Source organism: Ambystoma mexicanum, chromosome 7q (assembly GCF_040938575.1).
Source record: "Ambystoma mexicanum isolate Mex_15411 chromosome 7q, UKY_AmexF1_1, whole genome shotgun sequence".
In the NCBI taxonomy this organism is placed as follows: Eukaryota; Metazoa; Chordata; class Amphibia; order Caudata; family Ambystomatidae; genus Ambystoma; species Ambystoma mexicanum.
The window spans coordinates 170155724-170170859 of NC_090941.1; the positions used below are offsets into that span (position 1 = coordinate 170155724).

A 15136-nucleotide genomic window follows, 5' to 3' on the forward strand; every position below is an offset into this window, starting at 1 on the left:
TCAGGTGAGTCTCCTGGAGGAAAACCACAGAGAATTCCTCATTCTGCAAGAGTTGCAGCGTGGATTTCCTTTTAGGGAGAGAGTTCAGATCCCGACATTCAGTTTGACGAATTTAAATTTTCGGTGCAGCGGAGGCGCGTCCTTAACCTTTGTAGAATCTCGGGGTGGAGATTGGGCAGGATGGAGTTCAGTCACCAATTGGAGGCTTAGTTAAGGTGTGGCCATCATGCGGCTGGAATTGTAACCACCTCCAAAGGGAGATTGAAAATGTAAAAGTATGGGAGGCCGATTCTTCTGGTTCGGCGGGTCCCATGGCCAACGGGGCCAAACCTGTCCGGGTAGCCAACAGGGCTACGCTGGTGAAAAGAGTTTGAGTTTGCCTCCAAGGGGATTCTGATGGCGCATACCTTGGAGGAGGGCGTGGGCCATGCGAGACCCGCAGCATCGCTTTTGTTGCATTATATTTCACTGCCGAGCATCTCAGAGAACAGACCATGGCATATTTCTTTCACGTTTTGGCCCCTCTGCACACTTGAACAGGACAGGTGCCTTGTCAGGGGGACCTGTTTAGCTCGTCCGGCGGGTGGTCCAGAGTGTGGTGGTGCTTGTGTCTCCAGGGTAGTCTGGGTGTTATATCGTTGCGGCATACTCAAGATGGCTGATCTTGCGTAGAGTCCCCTGATAGGAGAACTGTAGAGCTGTTGGGAATAGCCACCGGTATCGGACTTGGTGGTCTTGAAGGAAAAGCGTTAGAGGCCTTGAGGGCTCTTCTCTTCTGCAACGTAAAGAGGGAGAGATCCTGATAGATCTGAAGCGGGGCGCCTTGGAAGGTTAACTCGTCTCGCTGAGATAGCTTCATTGGTGGTATAAAAGTGGACCCTTGTTATTACATGGGGTGGGGGCAGTCCGAGTCCACCCCTCGTCTCGGGTGCAGCCTATGGGTATGGTCCAGTAGGAGTTGTGCCTTATTCATGTGCGGGAGCAGCGATTGGAAAAAATCACCTACATATTCAGCTAAATATTTGTCTGGCACTGAAGAGGGGACCCCATGGATCCGCACGTTGTTGCGGCGGGCCCTATTTTCGAGGTCCTCCAAGAATCTCGCTCCTGTCAAGCAGGGTCTGGATCGAGCGTTGCATTTCCACCAGGGTTGCAGCATGTCCTTGGGTCAAGTCTTCAACCTCACCTAGTCTTTGTTCAGCTTCTGTAATTCTCTGGTCTAGCCGCTCCAGCTTAGTGGTAAGCTCTGCCATGCACAACCTGAACTCTGCCTTAATGTCTAATATGAAGGACTGAATGTCTTCCTTGGTCGCCAGCATACCCTTGTCCTCTGGAATCTTCTGCGGCGTGAGTTTGGGGGGGTCGGATTTCTTCCCTTTGTCCACCGAGAGCAACATTGCAGAGATTTCCGAGTTTTTGGGAGGTTTGAGATGTTTAGACATTGCTCCAGGTCACAGTTCCGGAAACACTTATATCAACTTAGATCAACTTGGGTGCCACAATGGAGGCGAGGGGGTCCCAAGGAGGACTGCCGTCGGAGGAGGCAGCACAAGGTCCACGGTTACAGTTCAGCACTACGTAGGGGGGCGAGCCACCAGATTTGAGAGATTGGTATTAGGAAAGTGGAGCCGTGGTTGAAATAGGATCTTAGGTGATTAGCAGGGCCCCTGGCCAGGTCCTCGTAAGATGGGGCAAGAGGAGGGAGGAGAATTCGAGGCTAGGGCTCGTGAGCCATTGAGGGTGGGCCTTGGGCCACTTTGTTTATTGTTGGAGACCATGGTGGCAGGCGTCAGTCATCGGGGTCCTAGCAGAGACGCCCGCTGGCCGCCTGCAATGGAAGAGGGGCCGCTTCCCACTATCTGGTGAAGAATGGGAGAACTGGGGCCGCCTCCAGCAGGCAGCAGCGGGGCCTGGGTCTCCAGGCAGAGGATAGGGGAGTGGGCCGGGACACTCCGGGAAGCAGCAGGCACAGCAGGCACAGCGCGTGCAGCTAGGAGCAGGCTGTAGGAGCTGGAGGTTGGTTCGGTGGGGGCCCTAAGGCTGTAATTCCGTTTGCTGGATTTCTGCTGGTTTAGGGCACCATAAGGCAGCTAAAGATCTTTAGTGAAGGAGGAGATCAGGAAATCCTGGGCCAGTAGGAATGCCCCAGCAGCAGGCGGGCGGTGCCGTGAGTTCTTCCTGAAGACTGGCGCTGGAGGATCCCGCCTCCAGGAGTCCGGGGCCGGCTCCAGGGACTTTGAAGTCCACCGTCACCTCTTCCAAGCTCAGAAGGGGGGTGGGGGGCAGTTCAAGGTGCAGAGGCTGCCCTGGATGTGATGGGCAGTGCGAGGCTGTGAGGGTGCTGGAGTCAGCCTCGGTGTGGCGGCGGGCGTCAGTGATATCCGTGGCAGCGCTCCTCCTTTGCCACAGTGCCGACATGTCAGTATCCCTGTTACGTTCCGGGCAGGGGCGCTGGGGATGCTGGAGCGGGAACACTGCGATTATGCTTGCAGCTGGCTAGAGGTGCTGGGGTGGCTCCGTGCAGGATGCAGGATGGATTCGAACGGTAGGGTCTCTACAACCAGCGACCGCCAGCGTTGACATCACTCATGGACTTCGGATGAGGCGCAGCAGTCGCTTTTTCCTGGGCCATCCGCCATCTTGAATCGGGAGTGGCGGACGGGGGTAGTGGGATCGCCGGTTCCGATTCGGGGCACCAGAAGTTCTCAAGGGCTCATCTTGCTAGCAGTCGGTGCCTCAGACCTTCCGACAGACTTTCCCACTTAGTCCGCTCTAAAAGGACGGCAGGAACATCACGTATTTGCAATACGCTGCGGGTGTTGCACAGAGGCCATCAAGGGAGCTGCCACATTGCTGGCACTCCTGGCCACCCAACTCACTCTTTAGGAATGCAGTGGTGAGCAAACCTCTGATAGACATAGAAACCGAAAAGGCAAAAGCAGTCCGTAATTTGGTTGAGTTTAGATACTAGATGAGAGTTCCTCAACTTTATCCATTGACATGACCCTATTTTCCCTAATGCACACACGTTTCAACACATTGGACCCTCCATACCTACGAACATTCATGACTTGGTTATGTGACACCAAGCACTGTTACGTAGTATTTCTGTTGACCCTATTGCGGTCTAGGCATATAGTTTGAAAAACTTTATCCATTTATGGTCCTCTATTTCTTGCAAAACGTCAGTTGACCCAAATCATTGTATTTAATTGAAGCAATGTGTCTTTGAAACGAGCTGTAAAGCATACAATTAGAACATATTCATTTTTTGATTTCACATAGCGCAGCATGCAGAGACAAACACTTCAGAGGGTTAGCAGGGGAGATGAATAAGAAAGGGTGGTGCAGAGTGCTCATCACAACAGCACCCCCAAGTGAGGGGCAAGTTAGGGAACATTGCAGTCATGGCAAACTTCTGATGGTACGTACCTGAAGGTATGTCTGTAATTAAGTGGGACACTGGGACTTTCCAAAAGACTCTTGTGATGTTGTAAGTGCTCTTTGTACTGTTTCTGAATGGAGGAAGTGAGAAGTGCCCTCAGAGCTTACCCCTTCGGTAGGCCATACTAGAGAGGTGTTTAGTGAAATGTCAATTTGGTGAATAAGTGCTATGGTTCAGAGCAAAAATGTTATGATATGGCGGTATCGCCTCTGCTGGATTGGGTCTGGACCTTTCAGGGAGCGCTGTATGACAAATCTATGGCAAGCACACTTGGTCTTCTTTGTTGTATGGAGGTCTGTGACTTTTGGCAGGATCCTCCCTGACAAATCTATAACTGGTGTAATTGTGATTCAAAAACCCATGTAATGTGAGAATATAATATTGCAATGTCTTCATTTCTTGTAGTGGGATATGCCTGGCTCCCACTGCTAAAAGATGGACGAGTAGTGACAAATGAGCAGCAAATTCCAGTTTCTGCAAATCTTCCACCAGGCTACCTCAGCTACCTAGAGCTTGGGATAGGCAAGGTATGACGATCTTGATTTTCTTTTTTCCTCAAAAATGTACATGTATTATGTGAAGCAAACCAATTTTCAGAATTTTCGCAGTAAACTTTAGTGATATTGTTGCTTTGGGCATTACAATTAAAATGTTTGACAAGCTGAAGATTTTAAAGCATGCAATTAACAAATATTCTGCGATTGGACCCTCACAATCGTGTTGCAGTATGGAAAGATTTCTACAGTCTCATTCTTTAATAATGGGTTCAGATGTCTAGAGCCCAACGGTGGTGGTTTGCATGTGTGTGCTACTATATTCTAGTACAATTTGAAGAATTAATTTAGTAAATATTTCTTTTTTTAGATTGTGTAAATGTTTTGATTTTCATTATGCCATGAGCATGGTACTGTTGGGACCACATGCTTCATTGTTTGAGTCTGAGGCTACCCTGATGCTGGTGGTCAAGTGTCATAAACCAAGTAAAACCTAAAGGAAAATCAAAAATTCTGTGAGGTGGTGCAAATCGTTGAACTGATCCTAGGACAGCGAAAATCTCATCAGATGCTCAGTACATTTGTCCCACTCTTGAGTCTTTTATTCTCAAGTTTGTTTAATTTCCCAAGGAACTTGCCAGGAAAACCCATGATACTTTTCAAGACTTGAATGTTTAATAAAAGCTCATTGAGCCCATGAAACAAGAGAAACGTTGAAAGGCACAGACAGCCATAGAACCTGTTTTCCCTAACCTTTTGAAACACTCTACTGACCTTTGTAGGCACACTAGTCTTAGAGATTGTATCATGTATATGGGCGATGTTTTAGAGTAAAATGCAGATGCACTTGCTCCCTTGGGCCTGGTACTGACATTGTTTGTACGACTGTTTGCTTATTTGTCCTGTACTAACTGCATGCCTCCACATTTAAATGCCACAGTATACTCTTACGTCCTGTCCCCTTTCTTCCATACTGTATGGGCGTCCCTTCAAAGGGACGGGAGACCAAACCTTTTTCACCAGAAAAAAAACCTTCTTCCCCTTTAAATTTAGATGCACGCAGGGGTGTGGCCCTGCGCCCCACCCCAGTCCCCTTTTCCGCGTCGACGGGAACGGGCCGAATTCACCAGCACTTTTGGGTTTGGCTTCGGCCATGTAATTGCACGCGTGGATTCTTTGTCTTTTTTTTGTCTTTTTATCATTCAGGTTCTCGGTCCTCAGGCGTCACGCTCCTCCCCGGTGCATGTTGATTTCCAAAGGGCTCAGCAGTTGTCCGTCCTGCAACGGGCTCTTCCCAACTTCTGACCCCCACGCCGTCCGCCGAAGTTGCCTTGGCCCAGACCATGGTTGGCAAGCTTGTACAGCGGGCGGCTCGCTGTCATCAAAATCGCTGAAGAAGAGACTAGCCAGGTGGAGGGCGCTCTTCCAGAAGTCACCTCCAGAGGACCACAAGAACTTTGTGGGGGTGACTGTTCAGGTCCTTGTACCAGCACGTGCACCGAGGCTGCTGCAGCTACCGGCTTTGGGGCCGAGGGATCCTTAGATTGTCCCGGTGGCAGTGTTGAGGGACCGGAAAGTTCTTGTACCGGATTTTCATCCGAGGGGTACTGCCCTTGTCCTGGCAATGTGGCCGAGGGGATACGCCCTAGTACCGGCAATATGTCCGAGGGGGTGCCTAAATGCAGCTCTACCGACCCCCGGGTCGAGGGTGTCAGACCTACTGGGTCTAGGCCCGAGGAGCAGGGTAGGCCCCGTGATCCACACGCAAGAGTTTTGGAGGAGGCTGGGCCCAGCGAGCAACAAGTCGCAGACACGTGGCAGGCAGCTCGACAAGATGGCCGCTGCTCAAGACAGAGGCACCGGTCCGACACCATTCCAGGAGTTCTGCAAAGAATGAGTGTCAAGGTGCGGGACTGGCCTTAACCAGGTACGTGGCCTACAGCCTATCCTCCTTATGCGCAGGGCAGTTTTGCACTTTGTCCATACAGGCAGGGTATGCAGCGGCTCCGGCAGCTCCCGGTTACCCCTTCATTACCCCCTACAACCTCTCCGGCCAGTGAAGAGGGGTTCATCGAGAGGCTAGGCTCCTCGGGCTCATGAAGTCACCTCGATGGGGGTTATCCTCAAGGACGCCATCAGGAGGTCCTCCCTACGATGCTTCCGACACCACAAGGTCCTCCGCCGGCACCCCCGGTCCCAGGGCAGCCGCTGCCTCAGGCTCCCCAGCTGATTCCTCAGGCTGTTCTTTACCAGCCTCTGCCACCTCCTCAGCCTCCGGCCGCGGTCACTGTACCCCAGCCTCCGGCTCCGGCTACTCCTCCACTTCCACAGAATCCTCCTGATCCACAGGATATGGATGAGGAGGAGGATCCGGACACGCCATCCTCAGCCAGGGCCTCCCACGAACGTCTTGCAGGGCTAGCGGAGTACCTGGGCCTACCCGTACCCCAGCCCGAGGCCGAACAGCCAGCAGGGGGGGTTCTGGCTGAAGTCCTCACACGACTCCCCTCTGCCAAAACGGGGATTCCACTGCAAACCGATTTCTCCCTGGCCAAGAAGGGTTTGCTCAAGCCCCACTTGGTCCAGCCGGTCAATCGACGCCTGGACGCCAAGTACAGGCAGATGGAGGGCAATAAACTTGTGCTATCTGCCTATCCTCAGCCACACTCCTCGGTGATTACTGCGGCATCACTATACTCCAAGCCTCAGTCATCATCAACCTCCACAACAGCGACGCTACTAGGCAAGGAGGAGGAGATCTTGGAGGCGTACGTGAAGAAGCTGTATTCCAACGCGTCCTTGCATCTTCGTCAGGCCAACGCCAATGCCATGCTGGCTGCCGCTAACCAAAGGTTATGGCAGGAAATTGCAGACTTACTTCCGGAACTCCCTACGTAGAGCCAATCACGTTTTAAGGCAGGACTGGCTGAGGCCAAGCTGGTGGCGCAGGACCTCATGGAATCCACTGTGGCCCTTATTGGTACCTCTGGCCGTGCCATCTGTATCGCCACAGACATGAGAAGGACAGCCTGGCTCCGGGCAACGAAATTAAACCCGGACGTCCAGGAACGCATATTAATCTACCGTTCGGGGGGGGCAGTGCTCCGATAGGGGGCGTACTTATGGAGGCTTGCGCGGCTTCCAGGAACGGAGATCCAGGCAGCCGGACTGCTTGCTGTCTCAGAACCGGCGCAAGCAACAAAAAGGGCAGGGGAGTAAGGGCTTTTTCCAGTCCCCCTCCTCCGCGACAGCCACCGATGAAAAGAAGGCATAACACACCCCTTCGGGTCCACGTGTCTCCAGTGGGGGGCAGGCTTGCTCTCCATGCACATTTCGGGCAGCAGAATTTCGCGGACCCCTGGATCCTCTGCATAGTATCCTCAGTGTACCGCCTACCCATCCCAGCCTCTCCTCCCTCCTCCCCTCCACTCCCTCAAGTTGTGACAGCAACTCTTCTGGCAGAGATTCGGTCGCTCGTAGAGAGCCAGGCAGTGGAGTAAGTCCCAGCCTCCCAGCGATGCTTGGGCTTTTGCTCCAGGATTTTCACTATTCAGAAGAAGAACCAGACGGGCCTGAGAGTTGTGCTGGACCTTTCCACCCTCAGCCTCTCCTTGCCTCTAAAAATAAACTCAAGATGGTTAACGCCAGCTGTTATAGCAGAGGCATTGTGCAAGGGAGATTGGATGTGATCCCTGGATCTGAAGGACGCGTACCTACATGCCCCAATTTGGCAGCCCCATCGTTCTTTCCTATGGTTCAGGATCATGGACTAATAGTGATAGAATAAGAGTAAAAATAACAACTTCTATGATTTGTAATACATTCAGCCTTGTTGGTCCTATACCCCTCTCTTCCGTTTGGGTATAATATATTGGAAGAGACTATAGTAAAAGGAGCGCACCAGGGAAGAAAGAGGTTTTTTGTCTCTTTACACACTTGTGGGGAATCTAATGGGATAGTAAAGCCTTTAATGACCCATAGATTGTCGCACTGACCCTGGATTGCTAAGGTTAAAAATACACAACTAAACAATGTACAATGCAAAAGGGGGATTGTCTTTTCCTATAACACAAAAACAGTACAATCACTGCTTTCCGTCTATGGATGTTTTAAACTGGCGAAAAGTAGGAATATGTAAAAAAAAGTTTGCTCAAACTCTCAAAAATGGGCCAAATTACGCCTTTTAAGTGTAGCTTTCACCGTCGACCAGTTCCAGTGGCATAACTTTAATGAAGCCACTTTCATCAGGACAGTCTTTGGTTCCTCAAAGCTGGTGTGAATTATGATTTAGAAACCAGTTTGTGAGAAACGGGATACGGTAGATGGCATAGTACTGTACCACCTTGCCGTAGGTGTCATTGGACTGGAACGGTCTAGGAGGGAACCTTGTGTGTTCTTCCCTTTAGATCTGAAGGTTAGATGTATTCCTCATAATGAGGCGCAACGTGACTGACCAGTCCCCATGCTTCCAATTTGCATGTGTCTCCTTCCGTGCCGTACTCGTATCTGAAATGAGATGGCAAACCGAGCGCTCGGTTGAATTGGTTGAATTGAGACAGCAAGGTGGTAAAGTACTATTCCTTCGAAGGGATTGTGTCCTCCGACGACGTATTCCTGATCTTTGATAATACGTTTCCAGCTTGCTGGCCTCGGAAAATTTTTCTGTAGAGGGCGCTGCGCGTCGACGTCCGCCGAGTCGATGTCCCTCGACGGTCACCGTATCGGCGCCGACGTCACCATGCCCATAAATAGACACGCGCTGCGTCCGTTGCTCAGTTCCGTTTTTCCGTGCTTCGTGGGGCCTCGGAACGTCGTTGCTCAGTTCAGTCTGGTTTATCTAAATCTATTTCGACGAATATTCCTTATACGTTCTCGATGGCTTCTTCATCAGAACCGACGACGCCGCGATCCGGCTTCAAGAAATGTCGAGACTGCGGTAAAAAAATGTCGATAACGGATCCACACAGGGTCTGTTTATGGTGCTTGGGGTCCGAGCACCATTGTTCGGAGTGTGAGGACTGCATGTCCATGACGGCGAAAGCCTGAAGGAGCGAAAGGGGAAGCTCGAGAGAGGTAAGTCAGCCGAATCCTCCTTGAATGTTTCGTCGGCTGAGTCGAGGCATTCGTCTCCTCGCCGTCGAAAACACTCCCATTCTAGATCTCGAAGCAGCTCCCACCATTCGTCGAGATCTAGATACTCAAAAAAGAGACGTCGAAGGTCTCATTCCTCGTCTTCGGTGTCCCCAGAAAGATTTTCCTGTCCCACCAAACGCAGTTCTCAAGCTGAGTGGGAGGATTTCAGAAAGAAAATGTTAAGCGTCTTCGAGAACGCGGCCTCGACCCCCTCGAAGACAGCCGAGGGTGATACCCCGGGTGAAAAACCCAAAAAATCAAAACGCCGCGAGTCGCAGCAACCGGCGAAACATTCCACCCGAGAGCGCCATGAGCCATCGGGTAAGAAGGCACCGTCTTCGATGTCGTCGAAGGTTCCTTCAACGCACGGGTCGGCGCCATCGACGCCGTTGTCGAAGGGTTCCTCGACGCATCGGTTAATCGACTCGACGCCGATGAAAGAGAGGACCAAGGCTCCACAGCCAACGGTGTTTTCAAGGGCCTCCGGCACGACGCCGAGACAGTCGTCGATACCCTCGAGTAGGATCCCGATCCTCTCGAGTTCTTCGAGACCCCTTCCAGTTTTTTCAACGCCATTTTCGGCGCCTTCGAAGCCGGTTACATCGGCGTCGACTACTTCGACATTTTCTCGTCCAATATCGACGAGTTTGGCTCCTTCGGCCCTAGAGATGGGCTTTACTCCATTTCAGAGATCAGAATACCCTGGTCTTTCTTCAATTTATGAAGAAAGGGAAGACTCTGACCAAGAATCTTTTGGTTTACAGAGATCCACACTACCTGCTGCAGAGGATTTCACCTCTGAAGAAAGAAGGCTGAAGGAACTACAGGAGTCACTTCATGAGGCAAGTGGACTTGACACTTCCCCAGAAGTGGAATTTGTAAAGCCAGACCCAGGGGAACATGTCGAAACACCATATAGAACCCTGATGGCAAGAATAATTGAGTTTATGGGTTGGTCTGCGCCTTCACCTGTTTTCCAACAGGATGATCTAACGGATATATTGGACAAAGGCCCACAGGAGGACCCGGTGGTCCCCTTCCATGCAGCCCTACAAAGAAAAATTGCATCCAATTGGGAAACTCCCGAAGTTATCCCAGCAGTCGACAAAGTATAGGGTAGCGGCTGCTGACCCTGAATACCTGTCAAAACACCCGACCCCAGAGAGCCTGGTGGTTCAAGCGGCAACTTCATCCACCAGTAGGACTGCTTACCCTACTGTCCCACAGGATAGGGATGACAAGAGGTATGACTCTATGGCAAAGAAAGTCTTCTCTGCCTGTAGTATGGCGTTTAAGTCCATCAACGCCACCTGTACACTCGCCAGGTTCAGTCACACATTATGAGAGTGTGCTTCATCAGCGGCTGACTGCATACCTGATGGAGAGGAGAAGGAAGCCTTCCTTAACATCATTCAAGATGGCAAAGATGCCATGTGCGAATCACTTCAAACGGGCATCGATTCTGCTTACAGTATCAGCAGGGCCATGGCGGCAAGTACAACAATCCACAGGCATGCGTGGTTGCGAAAGTCGGGCTTTGCGCCTGATGTACAGGCCAGACTTTTGAATATGCCCTTTGACGGCTCTTCATTATTTGGGAAAAAGGCGGATGACAGTCTGGAAAAGTTACAGACTTCTAAAGCAGCAGCAAAATCCTTAGGAGCTGCTATCCGCCAAACTCCTTTTCGCCCCTCAGGAACCTCTGGGAGAGGAAAGTCCTTTCGCTATTATTCCGCATTCGGAAAAGGCAGAGGACAGCCAGCTCAAAGAGGCCAAAGAAGATCCACCCGAGGTGGACGGGTCAAAGGTACTAAGACCGCAGCAGCAGCAGGTGCCTCTTTACCCTTGGCATCTGCATCAGCCGCCCCCAAACCACTCTGAGGCCTTCGCACACAAGACACCTGTAGGGGGCAGGTTAACTCACCATCTGACGGAATGGCAGGCTATAACGTCAGATGCTTGGGCGTTGGAGACAGTTGCCCAAGGTTACTGCCTACCCTTTCTACACATCCCTCAGAGTCATCCACTGGGGAACAGCTCCCTAAAAGTTCCAGATCCGCTCCTCTTGCAGGAAATTATGGACCTGCTAGAGAAAGGTGCCATAGAACCGGTACCTGTAGCGGACAGGAACCAGGGCTGGTACTCTCCCTACTTTCTCATACCAAAGAAGGACGGAGGACTGAGACTCATTCTGGATTTACGAGAATTGAACAAGTTCCTCATGAAGGACAAGTTCAAGATGGTAACTCTCTCTCAGATCCTTCAGGCCCTCCAGCTCCAGGACTGGCTGGTATCTCTGGACCTTCAGGATGCTTATTTCCATGTGCCAATCCATCTCAAGCCCAGGAAATACCTGAGGTTCGCATTTGGCAACTCTCATTATCAATTTCGAGTTCTGCCATTTGGGCTGACCTCCGCCCCGAGGGTCTTCACCAAGCTGATGTCGGTAGTGGCGGCGAGTCTAAGGAGGGAAGGGATCCACGTCTATCCCTACCTGGACGATTGGCTGATCAGGGCCGTATCTTCGGAACAGGCCCAGACCCAGCTAGATTATGTCTGCCTCTTCCTTCACAAACTGGGCTTCTCCCTCAATTTAAAGAAGTCACAGATGATACCATCTCAGAGACTCCAGTTCATTGGAGCGGTCCTGGACACTTCCCTGGAAAAAGCCTCGCCACCAGAGGGTGAGGGCTCAAGATATTCTACAGATGGTCACCAAGTTTCAAAATGCCCAGCGTCTCCCAGCCTTCGACTTTTTGAGGTTGCTAGGTCTCATGGCATCCTGCATCTTCCTTGTGCCAGAGGCTCGCCTGAGAATGAGATCTCTTCAGTGGGCACTGAGAAGTCAGTGGTCACAATTCTCAGGGAGAATGTCAGACCTCCTCCGGATTCCGGACAAGGTAGCCCACGACCTTCAATGGTGGGCCTATTCAGAGAACATCTTGAAAGGAGAACTGTTTTGGCAACCATGGCCGGAGATAACAGTAGTCACAGACGCCTCGCTCACAGGGTGGGGAGCCCATGCCAACGACTTGACCATCAGCGGTCGTTGGTCTCCATCGGAGTCCAGACTACATATCAACCTATTAGAGCTGAGAGCGATCAGACTAGCGCTGAAAGCTTTCCTGCCATCAGTACAGGGGAGAAATGTCCTGATAATGACGGACAACACGGTGGCCATGAACTACCTCAACAAAAGAGGAGGCGTAGGATTACTGCCACTGTGCAGAGAGGCAATGCAGCTCTGGTTTTGGGCAATTCGGGAAGGAATCTCTCTATCGGCAGTCCACCTAGCCGGAGAGAAGAATTTGACAGCGGACGCTCTGAGCAGGCAGAGCACAGTCTCCCACGAGTGGGAGCTAGCTCAGGAAGTCCTTCAAGAGATCTTCACCCTTTGGGGAACCCCTCAGGTGGATCTGTTCACCACAAGCACCCAACAGGAAGTGCGATCTGTTCTGTTCAAGGGAATTTCCCCCGAGATGAGCTCTAGGAGATGCGTTTGTAGTGGACTGGGAGTTCCCACTCCTTTACGCATTCCCACCAGTCCCTGTTATTCCTCAAATGATCAGGAGGTTGAGAAGATTCCGGAAAACCATGATCCTAATTGCCCCGGATTGGGCCAGGAGAACGTGGTACCCGGACCTTCTAGATATGTCCATCTGCCCTCCAATCCGTCTTCCACTCAGAGAATCTTGTCTCGCAGAAGGGAGGTCAGGTTCTCCATCCAGACACCAGAACCCTCAACCTTCACGCTTGGCTTCTGAAAGGTTGAGGTACAAGGATTGGGATCTCCCTGATGACGTCATGGAGGTGTTGCTTTCGGCCAGAAGACCAGCAACAAAGTCTTTATACCGCTGCCGTTGGAACAAGTTTTGCAGCTGGTGTAGGGAAGAGAATATCGACCCTTTTTCATGCGGTACACCAACAGTGTTATCGTTTCTACTCTACTTGGCAAACTCAGGCCTTCAAGTTGGCACTCTAAAAGTCTATCTCGCAGCGCTTTCTATCTTCAAGCGCACTGCGGAGGAACCATCGTATTTCAAAATTCCTCTAGTGGTACAATTTCTCAAGGGTCTAACTAATGTTTACCCTCCAAAACCATTCCAGGTTCCATTATGGGACTTAAATTTAGTCTTAAACTTCTTAATGGACACTCCATTCGAACCACTTCACTCTTGCGCATTGAGATTTCTCACACTTAAAACTGTCCTACTGGTAGCACTAACATCTGCTAGGAGGGTGAGTGAGCTACAAGCTCTCTCCTGTAAACCCCCACATAAATCTTCCACAAGGACAAGGTTGTCCTTCAGGTGAAGCCTAATTTTCTCCCAAAGGTGGTTTTTGAAATCCATATTACTCAGAAAATTACCTTGCCTTCATTCAACCCTCCTCCCCATCCGGGGAAAGAGGAGGAAAGGCTACACAGGCTGGACCCTAGGCGAGCTCTCAGCCTTTACATCAGCAGAATGGCTAGGATCAGGCAAGCAGACCAACTGTTTGTAGGATACTCAGGTCACAAGTTGGGACTACCCATAACAAAACAAACCATCTCCAGGTGGATTATCTTGGCCAACCTGGAATGTTATAGACTAGCAGGGAAAGAGCCACCCCAAAATCTCAGGGCTCATTCAACCAGGGGTATCGCAGCCTCTTCGGCTCTCCAGAGAGGGGTACCGGTCCGGGACATATGTGCGGCTGCCACATGGTCGTCCGCACATACATTCACAAAATTTTACAATCTGGATTCCTCCACTGCTCAAGAGTCCAGATTTGGCAAGGCCGTATTACATTCGGTACATCCCTAAAGGGATACATAACACTATCACTCCCTCCTCCAATTACATACCACTGCTATGGGAGTCTATCAAAGATAAGGAATACGTCGGAGGACACAATCCCGTTGAAGAACAAGTTACTTCTTACCTGGTAACGTTCTTTCGATGGGATGTTCCTCCGACGTATTCCTTATCGCCCCTCCCATCCATCCCCGCAGTGATAACTTCCCTTGTGGTTGCAGCTTTCGCTCCTTCAAGGTTACCAACCGATTCAGGCATGTCTTTTCTTATACTACAAAACGGAACTGAGCAACGGACGCAGCGCGTGTCTATTTATGGGCATGGTGACGTCGGCGCCGATACGGTGGCCGTCGAGGGACATCGACTCGGCTGACGTCGACGTGCAGCGCCCTCTAAAGAAAAAATTTCCGAGGCCAGCAAGCTGGAAACGTATTAGCAAAGATAAGGAATACGTCGGAGGAACATCCCATCGAAAGAACGTTACCAGGTAAGAAGTAACTTGTTCATCTACCGTATCCTGTTTCTCACAAACTGGTTTTTAAATCAAAATTCACGCCAGTTTTGAGGAACCAAAGACTGTCCTGATGAAAGTGGCTTTATTAAAGTTATGCCACTGAAACCGGTCGACAGTGTTTGCTACACTTAAAAGGCATCATTTGGCCTATTTTTGAGAGTTTGAGCAAAGTTTGGTCCTTCCTACGTTCTTTGGCATTCCTAAGGACGCAGCACAGAGTTCTGCATTGCCTGGATGTCAGGCGTGCTCTGAAATTCTACTTGGGATGCTAACCAAGTGAGGGCTTGCGCTTTTCAGAGACAGATTTGTGGATCTTTGTGGAAGGGAACTATTCACCATGAGATGCCACAGAGGCGCATCAATGATAATTTCATTCACAAGTGTAAATTGCCATAATCTAATCATGGGGAAACCAGAGCTATATTTTGAATAGTTGAATAGATTGTGTGTCCTCCAACGTATTCCTCATCTTATGATAATTATCTCTCCAGCTTCAGCTGCTTTGGAATTTTTTTAGACGGGGGGCGCAGTGTGCCATCTCGTCGAGGATTTTCCTCGACGGCCTCCGTTTCACTATCCACATCGTCATCAGTATAAGTAGCGCACGCATTGCCCGTTGGCTTCTGTTCTGTTTTCCCGAGCTAGCGATATGAGAGAATTACGGCGCTCTTCGGTTCTTCTGTGAATCACTAGTTATTTTTGTTTTGAAAATGTCGTCTTCTCTGACACCATTGACGCCCAAGTCGGGCTTCAA

The 15136-nt window shown here is 50.7% G+C and overlaps 1 protein-coding gene across 9 annotated transcripts in view; it reads left to right on the forward strand.

Moving 5' to 3' along the window:
- DOCK9 (dedicator of cytokinesis 9) overlaps positions 1-15136 on the forward strand; it is a 2709375-nt gene that overhangs the window by 1380729 nt on the left and 1313510 nt on the right. For all 9 annotated transcript variants that reach the window (XM_069639825.1, XM_069639823.1, XM_069639827.1 and 6 more), the window contains exon 21: positions 3851-3972. In XM_069639825.1, coding sequence (XP_069495926.1) covers positions 3851-3972 — 122 coding nt within the window. The remainder of the gene's footprint in view (positions 1-3850; positions 3973-15136) is intronic.